Source organism: Daktulosphaira vitifoliae, unplaced genomic scaffold (assembly GCF_025091365.1).
Source record: "Daktulosphaira vitifoliae isolate Bord-2020 unplaced genomic scaffold, ASM2509136v1 Scaffold_1, whole genome shotgun sequence".
Lineage (NCBI taxonomy): Eukaryota > Metazoa > Arthropoda > Insecta > Hemiptera > Phylloxeridae > Daktulosphaira > Daktulosphaira vitifoliae.
The window spans coordinates 82,867,522-82,889,486 of NW_026099572.1; the positions used below are offsets into that span (position 1 = coordinate 82,867,522).

Sequence of the window (21,965 nt, forward strand, 5' to 3'; positions counted from 1 at the left end):
AACGTTTATTAGTTAATTTAAATTTCATTCAATGTTAATTTTATTTTATATTGTTGAGAAATTGGAAGAATCGTCTTCAAACATTATTTGAGATAAATATCTCTAAAAAAATTGAAATTATCACTAGTGACGTGTGTGATAACTTCTACTGTCTATCAGTTTGAAAGGAATTTATGATTTAAAAAATTATAATTATAATTATTATTGTTTTTATAAAATAATTTAATATTCGATTCTTTCAAGTATTGAGTACTAGTACTATTCTTCCGAATTAAAAAATCTCATAGTTTATAGTATTGCTACTATAATTTATTATTTATTTAATTAATTTTTTGTGTATATAATTATACAATTTTATATATATATTTTTTTACTTAATATTTATTTTTTTTACTTTTACAAAATATTCACTAATTTACCGTTTAACAAAATGTCTAACGAAGTTTATATTGTATCTGCTGTACGAACACCAATTGGTAAGTTATTTATTAAGAAAAAAGGTTGTTAAGCTAGTAATTTGTAACTATATTATGTTAATAATACAGTTATATTATTAGGTAACTATATTATAAATATAGTAAACCTTAGAATTATAATTTTTGCTATTCAATTAATGTTTTAACATTATTATATTCATATTTATCAAAGGTAACTTAGAACACTTATTACTGAGATTTAAATAATTAATAGTGTAAATAATACTATTTGGGTTATTTATATTTTTAATTTTTTAATTGGCAATGCATTTGTATAATATATACAAATCATATCAAGAAATGAAATAATAATAACAACTTTTTTTCTGTTTTCTCTAAATTCCTAGTATAGAATTATTCATATGAAATAAAGTCATCATACTTTTATATAGAAATTACTAACACAAAAAAAAATTAGCCGAAAGTCTTATGTAAAAATAAATTATAGTAATCATTAAGGCAGATAAAATGTTTAATTTATGTCCATTATTTCAAAAAATATATAGATTATAGTAAATTAATGTAATGATATTTAATTTATAAAGTATTACCTTATAGTCTAATAAATCATTGCTGATTATATAAGAAAAAATCTAATTAAGAATTATTTTTCAAATTATGTAATACATGTATACATTCATATTTACAGGATGGAACAGATCTAACTGTTAACTCTTATAACTTTTGATTTTGCTGTAATTTTTAAAATAATTTTTGCATTCTTAAACTACCTTAAAAGCATATTTTATAATATTTGTTTTTATTTAAAAATAAATTACATCATAATGGAAACATATTTTTAATTAACTTATAAAAAAAAAAATTATCTAACTGATAAAATTACTGGTTCATAACAACTTTTAATCTAGCATTTTTGGAAGTTATTACCACTTATATACCAAGGAGTGTAAGTTAGTGTAGTATAGAAATTATTAGAGATAAAAATAAACAGTCCTGCTCTTCACCTCTAGTCATTATAGTAAAGTATTAATAATTTCCAAAATACTGGTTTAAAGTTTGTTAATGAACATTAATTTTCTTATTTGTTAGCTGGTTAACTATACATGTCAGCAATTTAGAAAAAAGTGATTTAATTTTAAGGAAAAAGAAGGAGCTAGAACCAATTTTTTAAAATGTATAAAAAATTATATTATATTTGATTTAATTAGAGGTATTGCATGAGTCATAATTAAAGAATAACCCTATATATATATATATATATAATTATAATATAATAATAATTAATAATAATAATAATAATTATAATAATTATATATAATTATTATCAGACATAAAAAGTAGTTCAATTAAAGTACAGCTTATATCTAACTAGAATAAATAATATATCTATTGATTGATATGAATTAATTAAAGGCTAACTCTTATAACTTGAATTTTATTGCAGGTTCATTTTGTGGCTCATTATCAACATTTAAATCATATCAGCTTGGTTGTGTTGTGATTTCTAAAGCTTTAAAAAAAGCTGATGTTAATCCTAATGATGTCTCTGAAGTTATTCTTGGCCAAGTATGAAATAAAAAATAAAATTTTAATTTTTGATTAATAATATAATATTTGTATTTATGTAGGCTCTTACTGCTGGGCAAGGACAAAATCCAGCTAGACAAGCTTCTATTCATGCTGGAATTCCTTTTAGTGTACCAGCCTATAATATCAACATGTTGTGTGGCTCTGGTTTAAAGTAGAATATAGATTTTATATTTATTAACTTTTTAAATAATTGAAAATTAAATTTTAAAAAGAACCATGTTAAATTTTCTGGAATAGTCATTTTTGCATTACGAATAAATAGCTCACCAACAAACAACATTGACTATTACAATATTATTATTATGTCTTATAATAATAATATTATGGGCATAATTTCCAATTTTTCAAGATTAAAATATTTTATTTTATAACAGATATATGATATTTTATAAGCAATTTGCTAATTAAGAGGGGAAGTGAGCCATATCGGTAATGTGCACTCTTAAGGGTTTGAGGTTTGATTATCGGTGATTTCATTTGCTGAGCAGTAGATCTTATAAGTGATTGGAGTTGCCATTTCTCTCTCCAGCAACAAACTACCCACACGTCCTTGTATAAATACGATAAAGAAATTATTGGAAAGGCTGCTTTGAGTTTTCATTGGTCATAATAGCATGTACACGAGTGGTTCACGATATTTTAACAAATTTCATAAATTGTACATACTAAGTATTTTGTTACTTTTTTAAAATATAATTTATAAATTCTTAGATGTTAAGTTTATATATATTTTTTTAAATTTCAAAATAGCCATTTTTTAGAGTTTTTCTTATGAATAATTTTAATTTATCAATAACAATTTTAATTTAAATACTCATCTAGTCACAAGCATTTTAATTAATACAGTGGGTATGTAGTGTGGCTGGCAATGTCTGTACTAGTATACATACAGGTTGATTCACTTATCATGAACCACTTAATTAATCCATTAAACTAAATAACTGAAAAATAAAAACAGTATTAATGATTTTTTTATTTGTTTATTTTTTTTTAATGTTACTCTTAATTTTTCAATCATAAAGTTTTTTTATGTGTCATCTCTTATACCTTTTAAGGTTGTCAACTGTAATTTTTCAAATGGCAATAACCGTAATTAACATTTTAAAGTAATGATTAAAGATAAAGAGTGGTAAATTAAAAAATTTAAGTGACACTCTTATAAAGTATAAGAAATGAACATAAAAAAAAGCTTTATGATTAAAATATTTAAAAAAAAAATTCAGCTAAAATTATTTACTTTTTAATAGGGCTGTTGTTCTTGGATATCAAGCAATAAAATGTGAAGATTCTTCTATTGTCATCGCAGGAGGTCAAGAAAGTATGAGTAATGCACCTCATGTTGTAAACATAAGATCAGGTATCAAAATGGGCAATACTGATTTAATAGATACAATGATTTATGATGGACTTACTGATGCTTTTAATAATATACACATGGGAATAACCGGTAAGCTCAATAAAATAAATAAATAAAAACCAGCATTAGTCATTAATAAATAAGTTGTATAAATTAATTATTTAAGTTAATATATTGCATTTATAATATAAACTATTTACAATAAAACTTTTAACCTTTCTAAAAATATTTATAGCTGAAAATATTGCTGAAAAATATGAGCTATCAAGAGAAACTCAAGATCTCTATGCCCTAGAGTCTCAAAAAAAAGCTGCCGAAGCTATTAAAGATGGCTTATTTAAAGATGAAATAGTACCAATAGAAATAAAAATTCGAAGGTCAACAGTTTTATTTGATAGCGATGAATATGTAAAGCCAGATACTTCTATTGAATCACTATCTGCACTAAAACCTGTTTTTAAAGCGGTATAAAGCTCTTAAAAAGAACTATATATTACTGAAACGACGTAATATAAAAATTAATAATTGATGTTTTACCAAGAAATATTAATTATTAAAAGATGCATAAACTCTAAAAAAAACATTTATTTTGGCTAGTTGCAAAATAAGTAAAATTTTATATTGGATATTAACGTAATCTTGTAATTTTATTTATAGATAGCTTTCTATATATGGTCATCTAATAAATTCAAAACTATTTTATCTTTTATCTCTAGTTACATTATTGTACGCTTTATTATACAAATTTTTGACCAAAAATGTGAGATGATTTACTTGTCAAATAATTATAAAAATAAGTAGTTAATAATTTAATATATCATCTTTGGAGAAGAAACTAGGTAAATAACAAATTTTTTTACATTTTGCCATTAATTTTTAATGCAATTAGATTTTATTAATTTTATTTTCTCAAAGTTGTAAAACATAGGTATAAATTTAAAATAATTAGATTAATCTACTCTTTTGATATTATAGTTTCTAAACATATTGAAAAAAATATAATAATATTTAGTTTCAGAATTTAATATAATTTTGTTGGTGCCAAAGAATATTAGGTTAGCTGTTTTTAGCTATCAGACTATATTTGAGATTTATATATTAAAGTTTTAATATTCAATAGAAACTATAAGTTCAATAATTAAAAATGTATTCCCTTAGCTATTCAATAAATATTGAAATTAAAGTTTTTGGACTTGCGTCGTTTTTTAAATATTGGATCCATACACTAATTAATACTTGTTAATAACATAATTATATTTAAAAACTAGAATGGATCCGTGACTGCTGGTAATGCATCAGGTTTAAATGATGGTGCTGCTGTTGTTCTTTTAATGAGCTCTGAAGAATGTAGAAAACGAGGTTGTAGTCCTTTAGCAAAAATTGTTTCACATGCAGAGTGTGGAGTTGATCCTAAAATTATGGGTACTGGGCCAGTACCTGCAGTATTAAAAACTGTAAGCTCAACATTTCAAATAAACAACTTTTTTTTTTATAAATATTTTTCTTATAAATTACAATTTTAAATAGTTTATAATCTCAATTTTAACAAGACAAAAGGAGATAAGTGACAATTTTATTACTTTCTAGAAAAGCAAAAATATTTATATATTTAAGTAGTAAAAAATATAATCTTGATGTATAAATATTTTAACATCAAATCACTATAAGAAAACAATTACAATGATTACTTAACTTTAAAACTTAATTAAAAAACATATTCAGAATTATTTGTCTTTTTTGAAAATTTATGTATTATTATGAGAATTGTAGAAATTATTTTTTTTTAACTGCAAATACTAATATTGAGGAGTAAAGAATACTAAAAATAACAAATAAGAATGTTGAAATTGTTTAACGTAATTGATATAATTGGTATGAAAAAACCCAGCACAGTGGGGTCGTGGCATAGTTGGGTTCAGTATAGATGATATCTGACAGTGATTAAAATCACTATCATAAAAAACGCTTCCATGCAAATCTGTAGATAGTGTTTAATTTAAAAATGAAGACAAAATAAAGTCCGAAATTTTTTTTTTCATAATAAAGTATATTACATTAGCTTTAATTTAATATATATATATATATATATATATATATAAGTGTCAGTATTTCCGGAACACTTTCAAAAGTTAAGTTGAAAAAGTTGTCATTTTAAATCTCAGAAAAATTTAAAGATTTGTACATTTTTCTATATCCTATTGTTTACATAATTTTTAAATGTAATTTAAACACATTCCCTTAAATATAATTAGAAATTAGAAATAACTTCTGTCAATTTTAGGGGAAAAAGTATTTAAAATAATTTGGACAAGATTCATATAATTTTTAAGGTCTGGTATATAGTACAATTGAAATTTTACAAGCAACAATTTAAATAGAGACTGAAATAACTATAACGAGATGTCGCCTAGAATTACCCCTTTGAAAAAGATGGTATTTAAATTATGTTGTTACATCAATAAACATGATAAAAATTATGTTATTCTTTTAGTTATATAAATAGTACTTGAGCATTATAATTATATTTAGAATAAAATATTTAAAGTAATAGTTCAAGGTTAATCTTTAAGGTAGCTAGGTGTTATTAAAAAAATAGTTTTATCATATACATTTATATGTTATTTGATGTATTAGGTTGAAAAAGCTGGTTGGTCATTAGACAGTGTAGATTTGTTTGAACTTAATGAAGCATTTGCTGCTCAATCATTAGCAGTACTCCATGATTTGGGCTTAAAATCAAATAATGTGAATATAAATGGAGGTGCTATTGCATTAGGTCATCCAATCGGAGCATCTGGTATTTATAATATTACTTTCTATAGAAATCTAAATCATTATTGCTTTATTTAATGTTCAGTATTTACAAATGAAAAAGTAATACTTTAAGAACACATCATTATAGACATTAAATAAATTAGCTATTAAGAGATTTGACTTTTAGAATATGAAGATATTTTGTATTAAAACAAACTACATTAAAAATTATATTTATCAAACAATTTGGCTAGAAAAAAAATAAAACTATTTTAAAAATTTGATAAGAGAACAAAACGTTTTTAATACTTCTANTCACTTACTGAATACTCTGTATGTACATATATATTAATGAGTAGGTTTAAAATAATTGTTTTAGAAAGTGACACTTATAAGAATTTTAAGTTTTTAATATCCTTTATACATTCATTAGTTGAATTATGTAGAATTAATAGAGTAAGTTTTTTTTATTCCTAAAAGCTGACATTAAATGACTTATTTAAATAATAAGTTCAGTTAACTCTTTGACTACATATTATGTATTGAAATCATAGAAATAATATTAACATTTTAAGTTAATGAGACAAATTACAATATTTCATAACTACTTTATAATTTTAGTATGTATTTATAAATTCATTCATTTTTTTAAGAACTTGGTCTTTACAATTATTTTAAATTTGAAATAATTAAAAATAAATTATTAAATATTCAAAATGTATTTTTATGTATAAGCAATAATATCTTTTAGAACTAAAAATAATTTAATTAGTATTATTATTCTTAATTAAAAAAAGCTTTTATTAACTAAATTATTCATTAAAAACACACAAGATTTAAAAAAATATCATTTATTCCAGGTGCCAGAGTGTTGGTTACACTCATCCACTCTTTAATCAGAAATGGAAAAAAACGTGGAGTAGCATCACTATGTGTTGGTGGTGGAATGGGAATAGCCATTGCTATAGAGATAGTGTAATTTGAAACCTATTTTGAAATAATTGGCATTTAATTGGAAATTCTTTTTTATATTAAATTTTGTATTGAACTTTATGGATTTTTAGTATTAATTTGTTAACCTGTACAAGTGTTAATTTTGTTAGTAACTTATTGATATATTATTAATTTGAACATCTTCAGCCATTATTTTTCATTTTTTTGCAACCAGTTGACTATTATTTAAACTGTTGAATTTGTTTAGTTTATCTTAATTATATTTTTTAAATATCTATCTTTGTTGGGTGTGAGGTGTATAATGTGATGTTTTGACAGTATTTATTTATTAATTTTATATTAAATTCATAATATAATTCTTGTTAATATTTATTTTGCAAATAAAATATATATTTTACTTTGTATATTTCAATAATTGTTTTTTTAATACAGAATACATTAAAATTGAAGATTTTAATAATGCAAATTATAATTTGTTATTTTACACATTTTCTACACATTTCTTAACATAATTTTACAATATTTGAAATTAAAACAATTTTTTATTAATATTCTATGTTTTATTTGTTTTTGTTGAAAACAAAATATTGATAATCATTAATAATCAAAATAAAATTAAGGCTATGATTATGCAAGAAATTATGACAATATCATTTTTAGCAAGTATCTAATTATGTAACTTCTATCTTTATTATTTATACTATATTTTAGTAATTTTTGTTGGCAGTTGACTGTATGTTGATAATGACTTTTTTTTGTACAATAAAAATAAAATTATTAACCAAATTTTTAATGTATAATTAAATATATATATATTTCTAAATAATTTAGTAAAATTGAAAAAAATTAACAATAAGTTATTAGTTTTCATTAAATAGTTTTACTTTAATAGTTTATACATATTATTAGGTGTAAAAGGAAAAAATCCTCCAAAAATTTTAGACTTACAAAATGATTTATATTCATAATTTATAGGTTTACTTGCTAAAGCTTTTATGGAAGGAATACATAGTTTACTATGATTTATAATAAATGATGTCCAGACAGATATTTCATTTTTATCGTTATCAATAAAATACGAACCCCATTTATTTGGTTGTAGCAGTCCAATATCAGTATTAAATTCATTAGAATCAGAATCCATCTTCATTTCTTCAACTATAGCAATAGTATCCAAACCAGAAAATTTTTCGGGAGTAAGGACATCTTGTAATATATTATCACCCATATATAAGCATTTAGGATTTGATTTACCAGTTTCTTTTTTAAATAAGTTGTAGAGTTGAGACCAATTACCTTGACTATATATTTTACCAAGACTTATTGCATCAGTTATACTTGTCTCATTTAAATCATCTGTATTGTAAAAAGGTCTATTTTGATTAAAAAAACCAGGCTTTTTAGAAAAAAATACAGCTATATCAAATAATTCTTTCCAATTAGCTCCTAAAGATTGTGTTGCACTAAAACTTGCATAATCTACATGAGAACCAGATATTAAGAACATTTTTTTAGTCTTTTTTAATTCCTTGAGCCAATTAATTACATAATTTGGACATTTGTTATAATATAAGGTAGGAGAAGTTTTAAGATTAAAAAAAAAGTCACCAACATTAGTTGAAAAATTATCTCTAGAATACATGTAATGAAGTCCTTGAAAAATATCGGGCCATACATTATAAGTAGTATTGGTACAGGCATCATCTACACTATCAATACAGCGTGCAAAAACAAGGGATATTGGAAAATCAAAATAATCCAATAAAGGACGTATTTTCTCTGAAAGTGGGCCATTCCAAGTATCCATAAAATTTTGAATAAAACTGTCTGTTACAGACCAAGAACAACTAGATCCATACACTGACATTATCTCTTCATCAGACATAAATCTAGTACCATGAGATGATTTCAAAATTTTCCCTGTACCATTTAGTTTTAAAACATTACCTCGTTCAGTATCTAATAATAATCCTTTCTGTAGAAAGGCGAAATCTATTGGTTGTTGTAGATATTTAGCAGAATAATTATGTGTTTTAATTAGGTACTCAGTTATTACATCATAAATCATTTGAACCATAGGTGCGATTCTGTATTCACAGATCGTGTTGTCCAAGTCAAAACCAATACAGTCATAGTCTGATAAGTTGAAAGTATTAATCATTTTCTAATTTTTATTGGTTACTATTACTTAAAATCAGTATTATATAAAAAAAGAAGAGAAAATTTAAAAATTTAAATAAGTCTGTTGAAAGAAATTTATTATCAATACAATGATAATACCCAACGCACCTTTTTATTACCTAAAACAGTATTAGTTTGCATGATAACAATGATATTATCTTAAAGTAGTTATTTAAGTTTAAATTACTTACGTTTCAAATTTAAAATCACAAGCAAACAACTTTAGTAAGTACGTTACTTTCAAATTGATTTAAATTTCAGCAAAATGTATCAATGAATTAACTTAAAAAACTGCATTGTTAAACTAAAAAGAAAAAGGACGGTATGTTCATTTTACAATGTACATGATGTAAGAAATATAATTCTTCATTGTTGGAGAAAATTTTTACTATGTTCTATTATAAATGAATAATCTTGAGTGTTGATAAGATAAATTCGTTATCTAAAAATTAACAACCTCCACAAAATCATAAGTAGATCATTTAAGACAGCTATTGTTTTTTTTTAAATGGTTCAAGTATTTCTCTAGTAATAAACAAAGAAAATAATAGTTTATGATTAGTGATAAGTTTGTTTTATTTTTTTTATTATATAATTGTTCTTTACACTAAAATAATCTACAGATAACATGTTTGTACTTTGACTTACTGTTGTTCTATGTTCAAAGTCTTTGTAGTCCTGTACAATGTTTAACATTTTTTTAATAATTGAATTTTTATTTTGCCCCTGTATCTGTACAGAGTGATCGGCTAACTATGTCTCTCGTAATATCTTAAAATATACAAGTGTTATAAGCAATTTTTTTTCTAATCATTATGGATCTTTGATGAGTTGTTTCATAAGAAAATTTAAATGTCTACCACCATCCCTTATGCTTACAACTTGTATCAACTTCATATTTTCAAATGGCAGCCCTATTTTTTTTTACACCATTAAATTTAGTTTAATAAAAAAAAATATTTTATTTAATATTAAGAGCTCCACGGCTTTCTAAAGTTTAAGATTTATTAGGAAAAAATGATGACAGACTTGAACGTTATAAGTCGTAAATCGATAAGCGCTACCACTTTTATAAATAAACATACCAAGTTTACCTTAAACATTTTGACACGTGCGTTGACACAGTAAACCGGTAGCTCTTATTACTATATAAAATAATAATGTGACCGTGTTGGAAAAACTACTGAATTTTTTCATAAATTATCGTAAATTTTAAAGTAGCGTATCTTGTTTAAAATTCATAATGTTTTACTTTTTTTTTTGTTAATCACATTTTTTTTATGACGAGCAAAAATATATAAAAATAATATGGGTTGCCATTTGAAAATCTGGAGTTGATACAAGTTGTAAGCATAAGGGATGGTGATAGAAATTTAATTTTTCTTCTGAAACAGCTCATCAAAAAAATTGTTTATAACACTTGTATTTTTAAAGATATTACGTAAGACATAGTTAGCCGATCACTCTGTATAGTAATTACTTTAAATATTCAGAATTAACAAAAAAAACTTTACGAGGCTACAATTTTAGTTTATGATATTTTTTATTAATCTAATGGAAATATTTTTTAACAATTGTTAATAATTACTATCTTGAATTATTTAGTTTAGATACTTTATTTAATGGTTAGTTTCTAATATCTTAGTATATGAAACATTTTACTAATAGACTTTGTATAAATACTTGTGGTCAGTTGTAAAAACTACTTACAAATAGAACAATCAATAAATTATACAATTATTTGTATACTACAATTCTTAGATTAAAATATTTAAATTTAAATAGTTAGTATTGTGGTAAAATTAAATCATCGACCACATGGACTATTCCATTGGTTGTCATTAAGTCAGCTTCAATTACTTCTACATTATTAACCTAAAAAAATTAATTATAGATATAACTATGAGATTATATTTAACAAATAAATACATACCATTAACTTGTTTCCTCTGTGTGATAGTATTATAGTTTTATTTTTTGTTTGAATTTCGTACTGCCAATGTTTTTTTAATAGTTTTGTAGACAAAACACGTTCCACCTGATGATTATGCAAGATAGTGCGCATATACAAGGGGTTGTTAAAAATCCATATCAATCTATCTATGCCTAATTTTTTAAAAGCATTATTTGTTGGAATGAAGTAAGTGTTATGATTACCACAAAATTCTGGTGACGTTGCCGGTAAAATATCTAGTAAATTTACAGCTCGCATAAATATGCTAAAATAAATGTCTAGTAAATTATATGTAAACATTTTTTAGAAGATATTTATTATTTTACCTAAAGCTATTATTTTTTGATATTATGTCATGTACTGATATAGTCGAAGGCATAAGTACTTGATTCGTTAAATGAACAATTCCATTGAATCCTACTTTATGCTGCAAATTCAGTAATTGTCCTTCTACTCCAAAAGTGTTTTGAACACACTGAAGACGTAAATATTGTCCTGGAATAAAAGTCTCTACGATTTTGTTGTCATAAATATTTTTAGGTGTTACAACTTCTTTAGCAATATGATACTCTACAAACGTTTTTGCATATCCTGAATCTGTTTTTATACAATAAAGCTCTGTCGAGTCTATACCTAGTGTCATTATCAACATAATAATATGTTAATGACAAAATTCCTTAATAAAATCAATAAATTTTTCAATATACGTTCAATAATATTTTCATTATATAAATAGTATTTTTATTTATTTAACAAAACATTTTTTATTTTTAATTTTATTAATTCTTCACATTCTAACAAAAATAATATTAAATTAACAAAAAAATTTGATTCATTAAAAAAAAGTTTGTTGGAGTTATTTTAATAATGCATTTATTGATATTACCAAAATATTTTTCAGTGCGCTTAATATATAAATTAAAAATAATAAAATTAACAGACTTCTTACTTTTAATTGCTTGATTTGAAGGTGCAAAAACTGTTAACATGTTTTTTGTGTCAAAAGTTTGTGCTAAACCGGCTATATTAACGATTTGAAGGAACTCTGTTAGGCCCATGTCATTCATTATTTGTAGTACTGTTTTTCCTAATTAATTAATATGAAAAAAGTTTTTCTACTTTAGAAAAATCATTACATCAATTTTTGATTAATTAAATTAAATATATCAAAATATTTTTTAATATTAAAATTTAAATTAATATTTAATATAACCGAATCTCTTATTTAAAAAAGGACTGTTTCTAAATTTTGGTTTTTTTCAAAAGACTTGAAAAACTATTTTCAAGATTATTATTTTTATTATTATTCTATTCAATAATTTTCTCTTCTTTATTACCAATTAATAAGTTTATTCAATTTAACTTTTTGATATTAGCTTTGCCTTAATAATCATTTAAAAGTGATAAAATTATTCAAATAAATATTTGAATTTTTAGAAAAACACTGGATTTGTGTATGATAATTAAATTTGATTTAAAATTACATTAAATAAAGTTACAGTATAATATTGTGTATCACAAGAAAAAATACATTTTGCAAAAAACTGATTTGGGCTCTTATTCCAATAAGCGATTTACTTAGTAAAATTCACCTTCATTATAATTGCTTAAATCAAAATTAACTGCATAAAGTATTCCATTAAACGTCAATTTCAAATCGCTTTTTATGCAGTATCCTTGAGTAGTCGCTGAGTTTAATGCATCACAATTGAATTTTATAGAATGATCGTCTCCTAGAGTTTTTATAATTTGTCCTTCAGTTATTGCACTTAAACAAATTGTTGTAGGTAGAAGATGTTTCAAAATGAATTCTATTCATAAAAATATGTAATATAATGGAAAAAATATTTAAAAAAAATTAATTAATATTAAGCGTATACAATTATTTATTGAAGTAAAATTTAGTAATTTGACCAATTTACTTTTTGATATTTAAATTGTTCGTATACTTACAAAACTAAATTTATTTAAAGTGTTATCATAGATTTATAAAAATATTATAACTCCGAGTAATGCAATGTACCTTTACTGAGCTTTTCATCGTCTAGTATTCTACTAAGTTGATTATTTGGTAGTTTTCGAAGAACATTATCTATTGGAGCTAAAACAGTGTATGTTTGAAAAGTTTCTTTTAAACTCTGGTGCATACGTGACGTTTCAATCATTTTGGAAAATATTGTAAGCTCAGTGTTCTAAGACCGGAAATAATTTTAATAGTAGAATTTAAATTTAATTAAATTAAGTATGTTATACTTGATTAATAATTTGCACCAAATTTCGATTTGAGTAGATATGAGGGTTTAGTACGGTATTAATTAAGTGCACTACACCATTTTTAGCAATTCGGTTTTTTCTGATCAATTTTACACAGTTAATCGTTTCAACCTTTTAATAAATGATAACTTTATTCTCATGTTTATTGATTAAATGTTTTTTTAATTTTACTTGATTGAAGTGTTTGTTGAACCTTAAATGTAAGCCATCGTTTAAGGTTTCTAAAAGTGTATTAGATGTCATGTTGTGTGTGATGAGTCTATAAGGTACAACATGGTACTTAATTAACTCGCTTGTTGTTAATTTGCGTGAAACCAAAGCTAGCTTCAATGATTTGTCCATTTTCTGGTTGAAGTAACAGTATAAAAAAAATAAAAACTAGGTATACAATTTTGACTATATTTAAATTTTTTATAAAATCATTATTCTTTCATGCATTTGAGGTAGTGTAATAAGTACTTTTATTAAATTAAAAAAAGTAACTTAGCGCATGTTCGGTATAAATAAGAAATTCTTAGACGTAGTATATCTAATAACTTTTGTTAATTCTCTAATATTTTCAAGCATAAATAAATTATTTACTAATTATTACTAAGTATTAACTGCTAATACCTGTACAATTTCATAAGGAAAGCATGAAAAGTTATAAGTTCTTAATTATTTTATATCATAAATATGCTCAAATAAATATACTCTTATCTCCCTAACCCCAAATTTGATTTTACAGCATAAAAAAATTATTTTTTGTTTCTCCAGTCTTTAGAGAAATCAAATAAAAAATTATTAATAAATATTCACTGCAAATGCTTCATCAGTTGGTACAAAGAGTGTATAAGGTCCTCCAATTTCCAATATATCAAATAGACCGCATTGCATAGCATATCGTGCAAACTCATTAGCTCCTAGTAGCTTAATAGTTTCTAACATATTATTGGGTGATTTTACTGCATAAAAAACGTGTCATGTTTTAATTTTCACTGTTTATTTTATTGATCATACTAATATTATGTCTAACCGCCGTTGTTCTTGTGAGTTCACACTTACCTATAGTGCATCCAGGAAGACCTTTCAATTGCTTAAATCCTTCGCAACACTCGTTCCTACTAAGTCTGCGTATAGAAAAAAAAATTAAATTTTGTATATAATGCATTATTTAGAAGGGGGATGGCGACTCGTAAGTCGAAAGTGACTAACGTGATATGTCCACATGTCTGTTTTTGGCGATTATCCAAAGTCAAACCATGTTCTCTATACATAGTCGGCAAATCATTATTACCATCATAAAATACTTCTTCTATCGTACACACGTTTTTCCTGGAAATTGTTTTTAATGATTTGAATTTAAAAATAACTCCAATAATTTATAAATATTTATATTTTGGTAGAAAACAAATAATAATTTAAAAATTGACGCTGGTCCACTACATAATCTAGCAAAAGCGTGCAATTTCTGCAAAAATATTTTTTTGTGTGACTTACCCGTATTTTTGTAGTGTTGCATTATTATAATAATTGTTTGCGTTAACTAGTTGTTGAATTATTATAACGAATATTGTAGCGATAACTCTGAGCATTTTTTAGAATAATTTATTAAAGTGTGTGCCCTACTGTGTATTAAACTGTTCAATGATATCGTTGTGGCAATTAAAGTTATGTGGGTGGCTTTATAGACTAACTTAATATCCGATGAATTCTGTATATGTAATTAAAACAAAGAGATCAATTTGACTTTGACCTAAATCCAGCCCTTTAATTATTAATCTACCTTTTTATTGCTCATATGAGAAATTAAAGATTACTTAGATTGTCTTCATATGTCGTTAATCATATTAATTTAATTATTTTTCATTGTAGTGAACAATGTTTAGACCTATCTGGACGCTGCCTCTTAGTCAGAGTTCGATACAAAAACTTAAGGCGCAAGGATTCAATTGTTGCGAAGATCTAATCGATTTACCAAGTAACATATTTATTATTGAAGTATGATATAATTGTAATTAGTTAGACAGATTTATAAGCTTTGTGTGAAGTTTAAATAATAGATAGTGAAAAATATTAAATTTATTATATAAATTTATTTTTTGAACAGTTGACAAAGTATAATATATAGATTTAAATTTTTTTATTGAAATTAATTAAAGTTAATTTCAATTTTTTAGATGGTTCAGAATATTTTAGTGGACTTTTAGAAACTGAAGAAGAAATTCGTGAGATGTTGAAGCATCCAAAACCTAAAATTGCTTCAGAAATGGTAAAATATTATATTTTATGGAATAATAGTTTTTATAGATGATAGTTTGGTTTATAGGCTGAAGAGCGTGATTGTATTGCTACTTTTTGTAAAGGTATAGATGAATTATTAAATGGGGGAGTGCAAGTTGGAAAATTAACAGAATTAACAGGAGCCCCAGGTTCAGGAAGGAGTCAACTATGGTATTCTAATTTTATCATGAAATTATTTTTGACTTTAATGGTTGGTCTTATTTAATAGTATGCAGTTATGCGTGTCTGTTCAAATACCTGCTTGTTTTGAGGGTTTAGAAGCTGAAGCCATTTATATTGACACGAACTCTAATTTTTCTCATGTCCGACTTACTGGTATGTTATATTTTTAATCTGATTAAGTTGATACAACGGTAACATGTTTTCACTAAATATCTTAGAGAAAATTACGAAGACATTGTTTCTATAATTTTATTAAAACTAATAAAAAATTTATTAAAAATAAATGTTCTTTGCTATCATAGAAATATTATATATATGTGACATAAAATAAAGAAACGCTTGAAATTTTAGATACTAATGAGTATAATTATAACATAAATAAAAACCTTTAATTAAAATTTACTTATATTATTTTGCCTGTTAGGTCCAAAAATAAATATACGAAATATTTATTTATCTTTTATAGTTATTTTTATGTTTTAGAAATGATAGAAGCATTTCAGGAACATGTTTCTAGAGTTTTGACAGGTAGTAACATGTTTAAGGGATCAAAAACTGAATTATTAAATACTCTAACGACTACTAAAATGTTTGAAAAGGTACATGTAATTAAAATGAACGACTTAAATCAACTGTATGCATTATATGATCTCATTAAACAATATTCCAAAGTAATTCTAAGTTTTGTTATTTTATTTAATATTTTATATGTTGTTTTATCGTTTTTTTTTAAGGTTAAATTAATAATAGTCGATAGTTTTGTCATGCCTTTATATAAATTAGACAATTCATTAAAAAAGAATAGTATTGTTCACAATGCTTTAGATATACTTATAACAATTGCTCAAAAGCATAACGTCGCTGTAAGTAGTTAATATTTAATTATTAAATGTTGCTATCAGTTTATATGAATGTATTTTTTGTTCAGGATTATAACTATATTAAAAATACATTTAAAATATATTTTTAGTTTTGAAGAACATTAGCCACAATATCAATTTTTATTATAACATAAGTATACGTTTAAAAATAGTAAAATATAATTTAAAAATCTCTGCAGTAAACTTTTAAATAAAAGTTATAAATAATTTTTTTTTAGTTTTGATTAGTTGTCAAGTTTAAGTGTTACCATTATATTGATTTATGTGGGTTTTCAATATAATTGTAAAAATATTTAATAATTTGCCAAACATTCAAAAACTACATATAAAACATATAAAAGTATCATTTTTTAAGTTCTGTTTCAACTACTAATCAAAACATGTATTATTATGGGTTTTGGGTGATTGTAGTTAGATGATTGAGATGTCAACTAATTATAAAAACATTATTTACTTACCTATAAGTTATGTTTAATTCTTTTTTTAAGTTTCAAAACAATGTAATTATTTTATTTTGTCAAATATTTATAACTATTTTTTAAATTAAGTTTCCAAAAATTAACCAAATAAGGATGTAGATATTTTTATTATATTTAATTTGATGTATCAATTATTCCTCTACGAATAGATGTTTAAAATCTATGATTTGAGACATTTTTGCTAATATTTTTCAATTACTCGTGTTTTATTTTGGGGAAACCTATCGTAGTCTGGTAAAATTCGCATGCAAAGATGAACATAAGTAAATAAAAAATTTCAACATGCAATATTATTAATCTCTTTTAATTTTATAATTAAGACATTTTTTACTAAGATTATAACGCCTTAATGGAAGAGTCTTATTTTTTTGAGTGTAGTGATATGATTAATCTTATTTCTAAAAAAAACTTGGCGTGTGACTGAGTCTTTTATTATAAAAAAAGACATTTTGAAAGTTTTATTAAAAGAAAACTATTTGAGTATGCTTCATTTGGTGCCTTCTCTTAGGTGGTACTCACAAACGATTTGACTACTATGATAAATGACAAAGAAACAATGGTATTTCCAGCATTAGGTGAAACATTTGCCCATCGTATGCATTACAGATTATTATTAAGTAAAACACCTAATAATCCCAATAGTTACACAGCTTTCTTGAAAAAAAGCGTTGAACAAGCTCCGACAGCGGCAAATTTTCAAGTAAGTACTGCAATGTTATTTGTTATTTAAAAATATGTATTTTTATGCGATATTTCGATTATTCACTTAAATTATACAATTTTATTTACTTATATATAAAGAAACTCCTGTATAATATATTTAATATACATATAATATATTTCATAGTTAAATGATTAATTAATTTACAGCAGGTTGTACTCCATTGCTACAAATGTAAATTTTTTTTTATTATTAGTTTTTTCTAAGTTAATTAATTTGACTTACAAGGATAACAACTTTATTTTTTTAGGGCAAATATATGTCTAATTAGATTACGAGTTCAGAAAAAAACTAATAAAAAAAATCTCTGGCCGATTAAAACTTTTGAACCAATATCCTAAATATATGAATTCTTCTATACAATTTTTTTTTTTAAATATTTTTAATCTCTCTTAGAGAATAAAGGGAATTTTGTTCAAGTGTTAAAACTTTCGAAACGCTGTTTTCGAAATTGTTATCGATTAGTCATTTTAGCTTCGATGCGAAGCTGAGAAGGAATTAATTTTACTATGATGTGTTTCTTTTTTTTTGTCTGTTACCACTTAATCTCAGCTCTCACTGAACCGATTTTTATGAATAATAAGTCAAAAGATCACAAATTGTATCTAGTCAAAGACATTACCCTCAAAATTCCCCGTAAATGGGAAAAATCCCCCAAAAAATTAAAATTTTAAAAACCGATAATTTTTGACATTTTCTCAATTTTTTTTTCTTAAAACTGTCATAACATTTTCAAAAATGAAGAAATCATTATAATTTTTTTTTATAGATACCTTAGGTATTTACCTATCATTTGATATAATTTTGTGAACATTTGACCCTATAACAGTCCATTGGAAGAATTTCAAAATGGCAACTTTTTATTAATGTTCCGGAAAGACTGACACTTTTATATATACTTTAAATTAAAACTTATGTAATATACTTTAATTTGAAAAAGAAACATTTGATCTCTGGACTTGTCTTCATGGTGAAAATGACCATCGTATACAAAAATATGCTATTTTTGTAAAAAAGTTCTTGATATTAATTTTACATTTTTTAACATTATGTTGCTATAACTTTTTAAAAAATACAGAAATCAATTCTATTATTTAATGATAAATACTTTATACATACCTCTTTCATTCGGCATATTTTTTTTAAATCGGACCATTTCCCTTTATTCAGGGGGGTTCAAACTTTTGAAAATGCGTATAGAGAGTAAAACTTTTTCAACTTAACTTTTGAAAATGTTCCGGAAATGCTGACACTTTTATATACACTTTAAATTAAAGCTTATGTAATATAGTTTATTTTGAAAATTCTGGGTTTTGTATTTTATTTTATTTTAAAATACCTGACAAGGGGAGTACACTGATTTTCATAAATATTATGTAAATCAAATTGATATAGCATAGAAAGTTAAAGTTATTAAATTTTTTTGCTTTTTTTAAGTCGAGAAAAATAACTTTGAAATTTGAACTAGCTTAAATTACTATTTTTTTACTCTATTTGTATGTGCTACTACTAGACTATAATATTCCAAATTTGTTGGTAACATGTTGCTATATAAATCATTTATAAAAAAAAATAATCGTTAATTTCTCCTGAATTAACAATGGATTTTTACAATTATAATACGCTCTATTGAGTAGANATTTTATTTTAATAGAAGTTGATGTTGCTTTTGCAATTATCCATTAATTTTTTAAAATTAAACACTATCTACAGATTTGCATCTGTATTTTTAACAACTTTTTTTATTGGTTTTTTTAGTTAAAGTAAATCATTAAAATTAATTCAATTCATATTTCAATTAATTATAGAATCTTTTTAAACACCAAAAGTTAATTAGAAATGATTACTATGATTTTTTATTTAAGTGTTCTATTACGATAAAAATGTAAAAAAAAATCGAACTTTTCTGATAAATAGTAATTATAAAATTTGCTGACTGCACATTTATCTTAACTATACAATTTTTTTAATTCTCATAAAATTCTCATAAAAAANACTTTTCTGATAAATAGTAATTATAAAATTTGCTGACTGCACATTTATCTTAACTATACAATTTTTTTAATTCTCATAAAATTTTCTATTAATGATGTCAATTTCAAACTTTCAAATTGATCTAAAAGTTATGGTAATAAATTAATTTTTTTTTACTATAAACTTTCACAAATATAAACTTAAAAGGATTAAAAAAATAAGTTAAATATGTAATTTTCTTTATTTTTAAAATATTAATAATGAAAATCAGTATTAATTTTAAACAATTTTTTTTTGTTCTTAATTATTTTTTTTATATGTAAATTCTTATTTTTTAATAATAAGTAATAACATTAAAACTTAGAAATGATAGAAAAAGTCTAATTGCACATTTGAAAACATCGCGAAAAGTTTATTTAGAAAAAGTACATTTTTGTTTTTTATGAAAGTTCCTTATAGTCCAGTGTATAAAACTTATAACTTTGTTATAAGTAACAAAAATGTTTTATTGAAAAGTATCGCATCAAACCCTTAAAATTTTTATACGCGTTAAAAGTAAAGGAATATATAACTTCTTTATTATTTTTATATCTTCGTGAAAATTACAATCTAAAATTATTGAATATGAAAATCATACTAAATTTAATTACTGTAATTATTATTTATTCATATATTATAATTATAAATCAAATAACTAATCGGGATAAAAATAAGGGAATAAGAGTTATTGTTACTTTTAAAATAATCTACCTATTTCTTAAAATTAAACATTATCTACAGATTTGCATCGAAGCGTTTCTTATGATAGTGATTTTAATCATTGTCAGATATCATCAATACTTGTCCCAACTATGCCGCGACCCCACTGTGCTATCATTTTTTTATGTGAAAGTTAATTAAATATGTATATTGCTTTTAAAAAATTAGTTGATATTTTTGCAAGACAAAATATGAAACCTAATAAAACACAATTTGTTTTAACTTCATGTATTTTTTATTGTAGATTACTACAGCTGGAGTGCGAGATATTCATTCATAATGGAAAATGTTCTAATTTCAAAATTAAAGTTAATTATTTATAGTTATTGATACGAGGTATTTTTTCTTATGTATGTGAAATTTTAAAAACAAATAAATAAAAGTATTATAATTTAAAAATGGGTACCGTGATGTGATTTAACGACCAGGTCAAATATTTGCTAGTACTTTCAACTAGGCGTCAGTCAATCCTTTGATTAAATATAATAGCGTTAGCTGGCACTTATTATTTGTTGTCGATTAATTTATTGTGTCTGCTTAGAAGAACAGGGTATTCACCTCAAGAATAGGGTTAAAATGTTTTCCTTTCAAAATATCATGTTATTGCTTTTATATGAGTAAGTGTTTATAATAATCGTTGATTTATTGCCGACTTTAATATAAAATCATGTATTTTTACAATTAAGCTTCAATATTTTATTAATATTATATATTAATATAGCCAACATTTATTTTATGAATGAATTAAACTTTGTAACTTGATTAACCAATTAATGTAAATGCAAAGATGGGCAAGTGAATAGAAATAATTAACTCAAGTTAAGTTTGAACAATGTCGATAAATTAACAGTTAAAAGTTACTAAATTATACATTTAACTAGTTAAGTTAAATAATTTTTTTAACTTAACCAGTTTAAAAAAAGTTATAGTAAAAGATACAATTGTAACTAACAATAGTAAAAAAAAAATAACAATTTTAGAGAAATTGAGTGGCTAGTGTTATAAAAATTACCTTGTATACATTTTTAATTATTATTTAGAAAATTATGTATATTGTTATATAAATATATTATTTAGGATAGGGGAAAATTCAATTTAAATCCGTTTTATTTTAGCACCTTTGATAAAAGTAATTGTAATAAGTTTTCAACATAATCAAATTTGTAATTAAACACATTTAACAAAGTAGGTTATTTTTATTTATT

The 21,965-nt window shown here is 23.5% G+C and overlaps 4 protein-coding genes across 8 annotated transcripts; 2 read left to right on the forward strand and 2 right to left on the reverse strand.

The window, feature by feature from the left end:
* The first annotated feature begins 31 nt into the window (after positions 1-31).
* On the forward strand, positions 32-7,496 carry LOC126895613 (acetyl-CoA acetyltransferase). Its single transcript, XM_050667703.1, has 8 exons — positions 32-476; positions 1,882-2,003; positions 2,066-2,178; positions 3,275-3,474; positions 3,620-3,849; positions 4,653-4,838; positions 6,019-6,181; positions 6,999-7,496. The coding sequence occupies exons 1-8, from the start codon at positions 431-433 to the stop codon at positions 7,115-7,117; spliced, it is 1,179 nt and encodes a 392-aa protein (XP_050523660.1). The 5' UTR covers positions 32-430; the 3' UTR covers positions 7,118-7,496.
* Positions 7,497-7,664: 168 nt separating this feature from the next.
* LOC126895612 (5'-nucleotidase domain-containing protein 1) lies at positions 7,665-9,260 on the reverse strand. The gene has a single exon (XM_050667702.1). It carries the CDS (start codon positions 9,251-9,253, stop codon positions 7,973-7,975), a length of 1,281 nt encoding a protein of 426 aa, XP_050523659.1. The 5' UTR covers positions 9,254-9,260; the 3' UTR covers positions 7,665-7,972.
* Positions 9,261-9,363: 103 nt separating this feature from the next.
* On the forward strand, positions 9,364-21,772 carry LOC126895617 (DNA repair protein RAD51 homolog 3-like). Of its 4 annotated transcripts, none has more exons than XM_050667713.1 (9): positions 9,364-9,502; positions 15,356-15,461; positions 15,661-15,752; positions 15,810-15,934; positions 15,993-16,099; positions 16,430-16,545; positions 16,681-16,809; positions 17,815-18,006; positions 21,005-21,772. In XM_050667713.1, the coding sequence occupies exons 2-9, from the start codon at positions 15,362-15,364 to the stop codon at positions 21,038-21,040; spliced, it is 897 nt and encodes a 298-aa protein (XP_050523670.1). In that variant the 5' UTR covers positions 9,364-9,502; positions 15,356-15,361; the 3' UTR covers positions 21,041-21,772. The 4 variants fall into 4 exon arrangements, with proteins under 4 accessions (XP_050523670.1, XP_050523666.1, XP_050523668.1 ...); XM_050667709.1 differs by having other exon boundaries at positions 16,430-16,617; positions 21,005-21,770; XM_050667711.1 differs by having other exon boundaries at positions 9,397-9,498; positions 16,430-16,617; positions 21,005-21,769.
* On the reverse strand, positions 10,877-15,223 carry LOC126895610 (periostin). Of its 2 annotated transcripts, none has more exons than XM_050667700.1 (12): positions 14,981-15,223; positions 14,696-14,815; positions 14,546-14,610; positions 14,300-14,445; positions 13,673-13,846; positions 13,481-13,612; positions 13,251-13,419; positions 12,820-13,038; positions 12,177-12,314; positions 11,554-11,722; positions 11,207-11,492; positions 10,877-11,148 (listed from the first exon to the last, which is right to left on the reverse strand). In XM_050667700.1, the coding sequence occupies exons 1-12, from the start codon at positions 15,073-15,075 to the stop codon at positions 11,059-11,061; spliced, it is 1,803 nt and encodes a 600-aa protein (XP_050523657.1). In that variant the 5' UTR covers positions 15,076-15,223; the 3' UTR covers positions 10,877-11,058. The 2 variants fall into 2 exon arrangements, with proteins under 2 accessions (XP_050523657.1, XP_050523656.1); XM_050667699.1 differs by having other exon boundaries at positions 10,878-11,148; positions 11,554-11,860; positions 14,981-15,221.
* Positions 21,773-21,965: the final 193 nt, after the last annotated feature.

Bases quoted from the DNA above. Each gene is read 5' to 3' on its own strand.
- LOC126895617 (XM_050667709.1), top strand. From the start codon at position 15,362: ATGTTTAGACCTATCTGGACGCTGCCTCTTAGTCAGAGTTCGATACAA. The intron at 15,753-15,809 runs GTAAAATATTAT...TTTGGTTTATAG, and splicing joins CTAAAATTGCTTCAGAAATG to GCTGAAGAGCGTGATTGTAT. The intron at 16,100-16,429 runs GTATGTTATATT...TTTATGTTTTAG, and splicing joins TTCTCATGTCCGACTTACTG to AAATGATAGAAGCATTTCAG.
- LOC126895610 (XM_050667699.1), bottom strand. From the start codon at position 15,075: ATGCTCAGAGTTATCGCTACAATATTCGTTATAATAATTCAACAACTA. The intron at 13,613-13,672 runs GTAAAATTAAAA...ATTTATTAAAAG, and splicing joins TCAACAAACACTTCAATCAA to GTTGAAACGATTAACTGTGT. The intron at 11,861-12,176 runs GTAAGAAGTCTG...TAATGACACTAG, and splicing joins TTCAAATCAAGCAATTAAAA to GTATAGACTCGACAGAGCTT.
- LOC126895612 (XM_050667702.1), bottom strand. From the start codon at position 9,253: ATGATTAATACTTTCAACTTATCAGACTATGACTGTATTGGTTTTGAC.
- LOC126895613 (XM_050667703.1), top strand. From the start codon at position 431: ATGTCTAACGAAGTTTATATTGTATCTGCTGTACGAACACCAATTG. The intron at 477-1,881 runs GTAAGTTATTTA...ATTTTATTGCAG, and splicing joins TGCTGTACGAACACCAATTG to GTTCATTTTGTGGCTCATTA. The intron at 2,179-3,274 runs GTAGAATATAGA...ACTTTTTAATAG, and splicing joins TTGTGTGGCTCTGGTTTAAA to GGCTGTTGTTCTTGGATATC.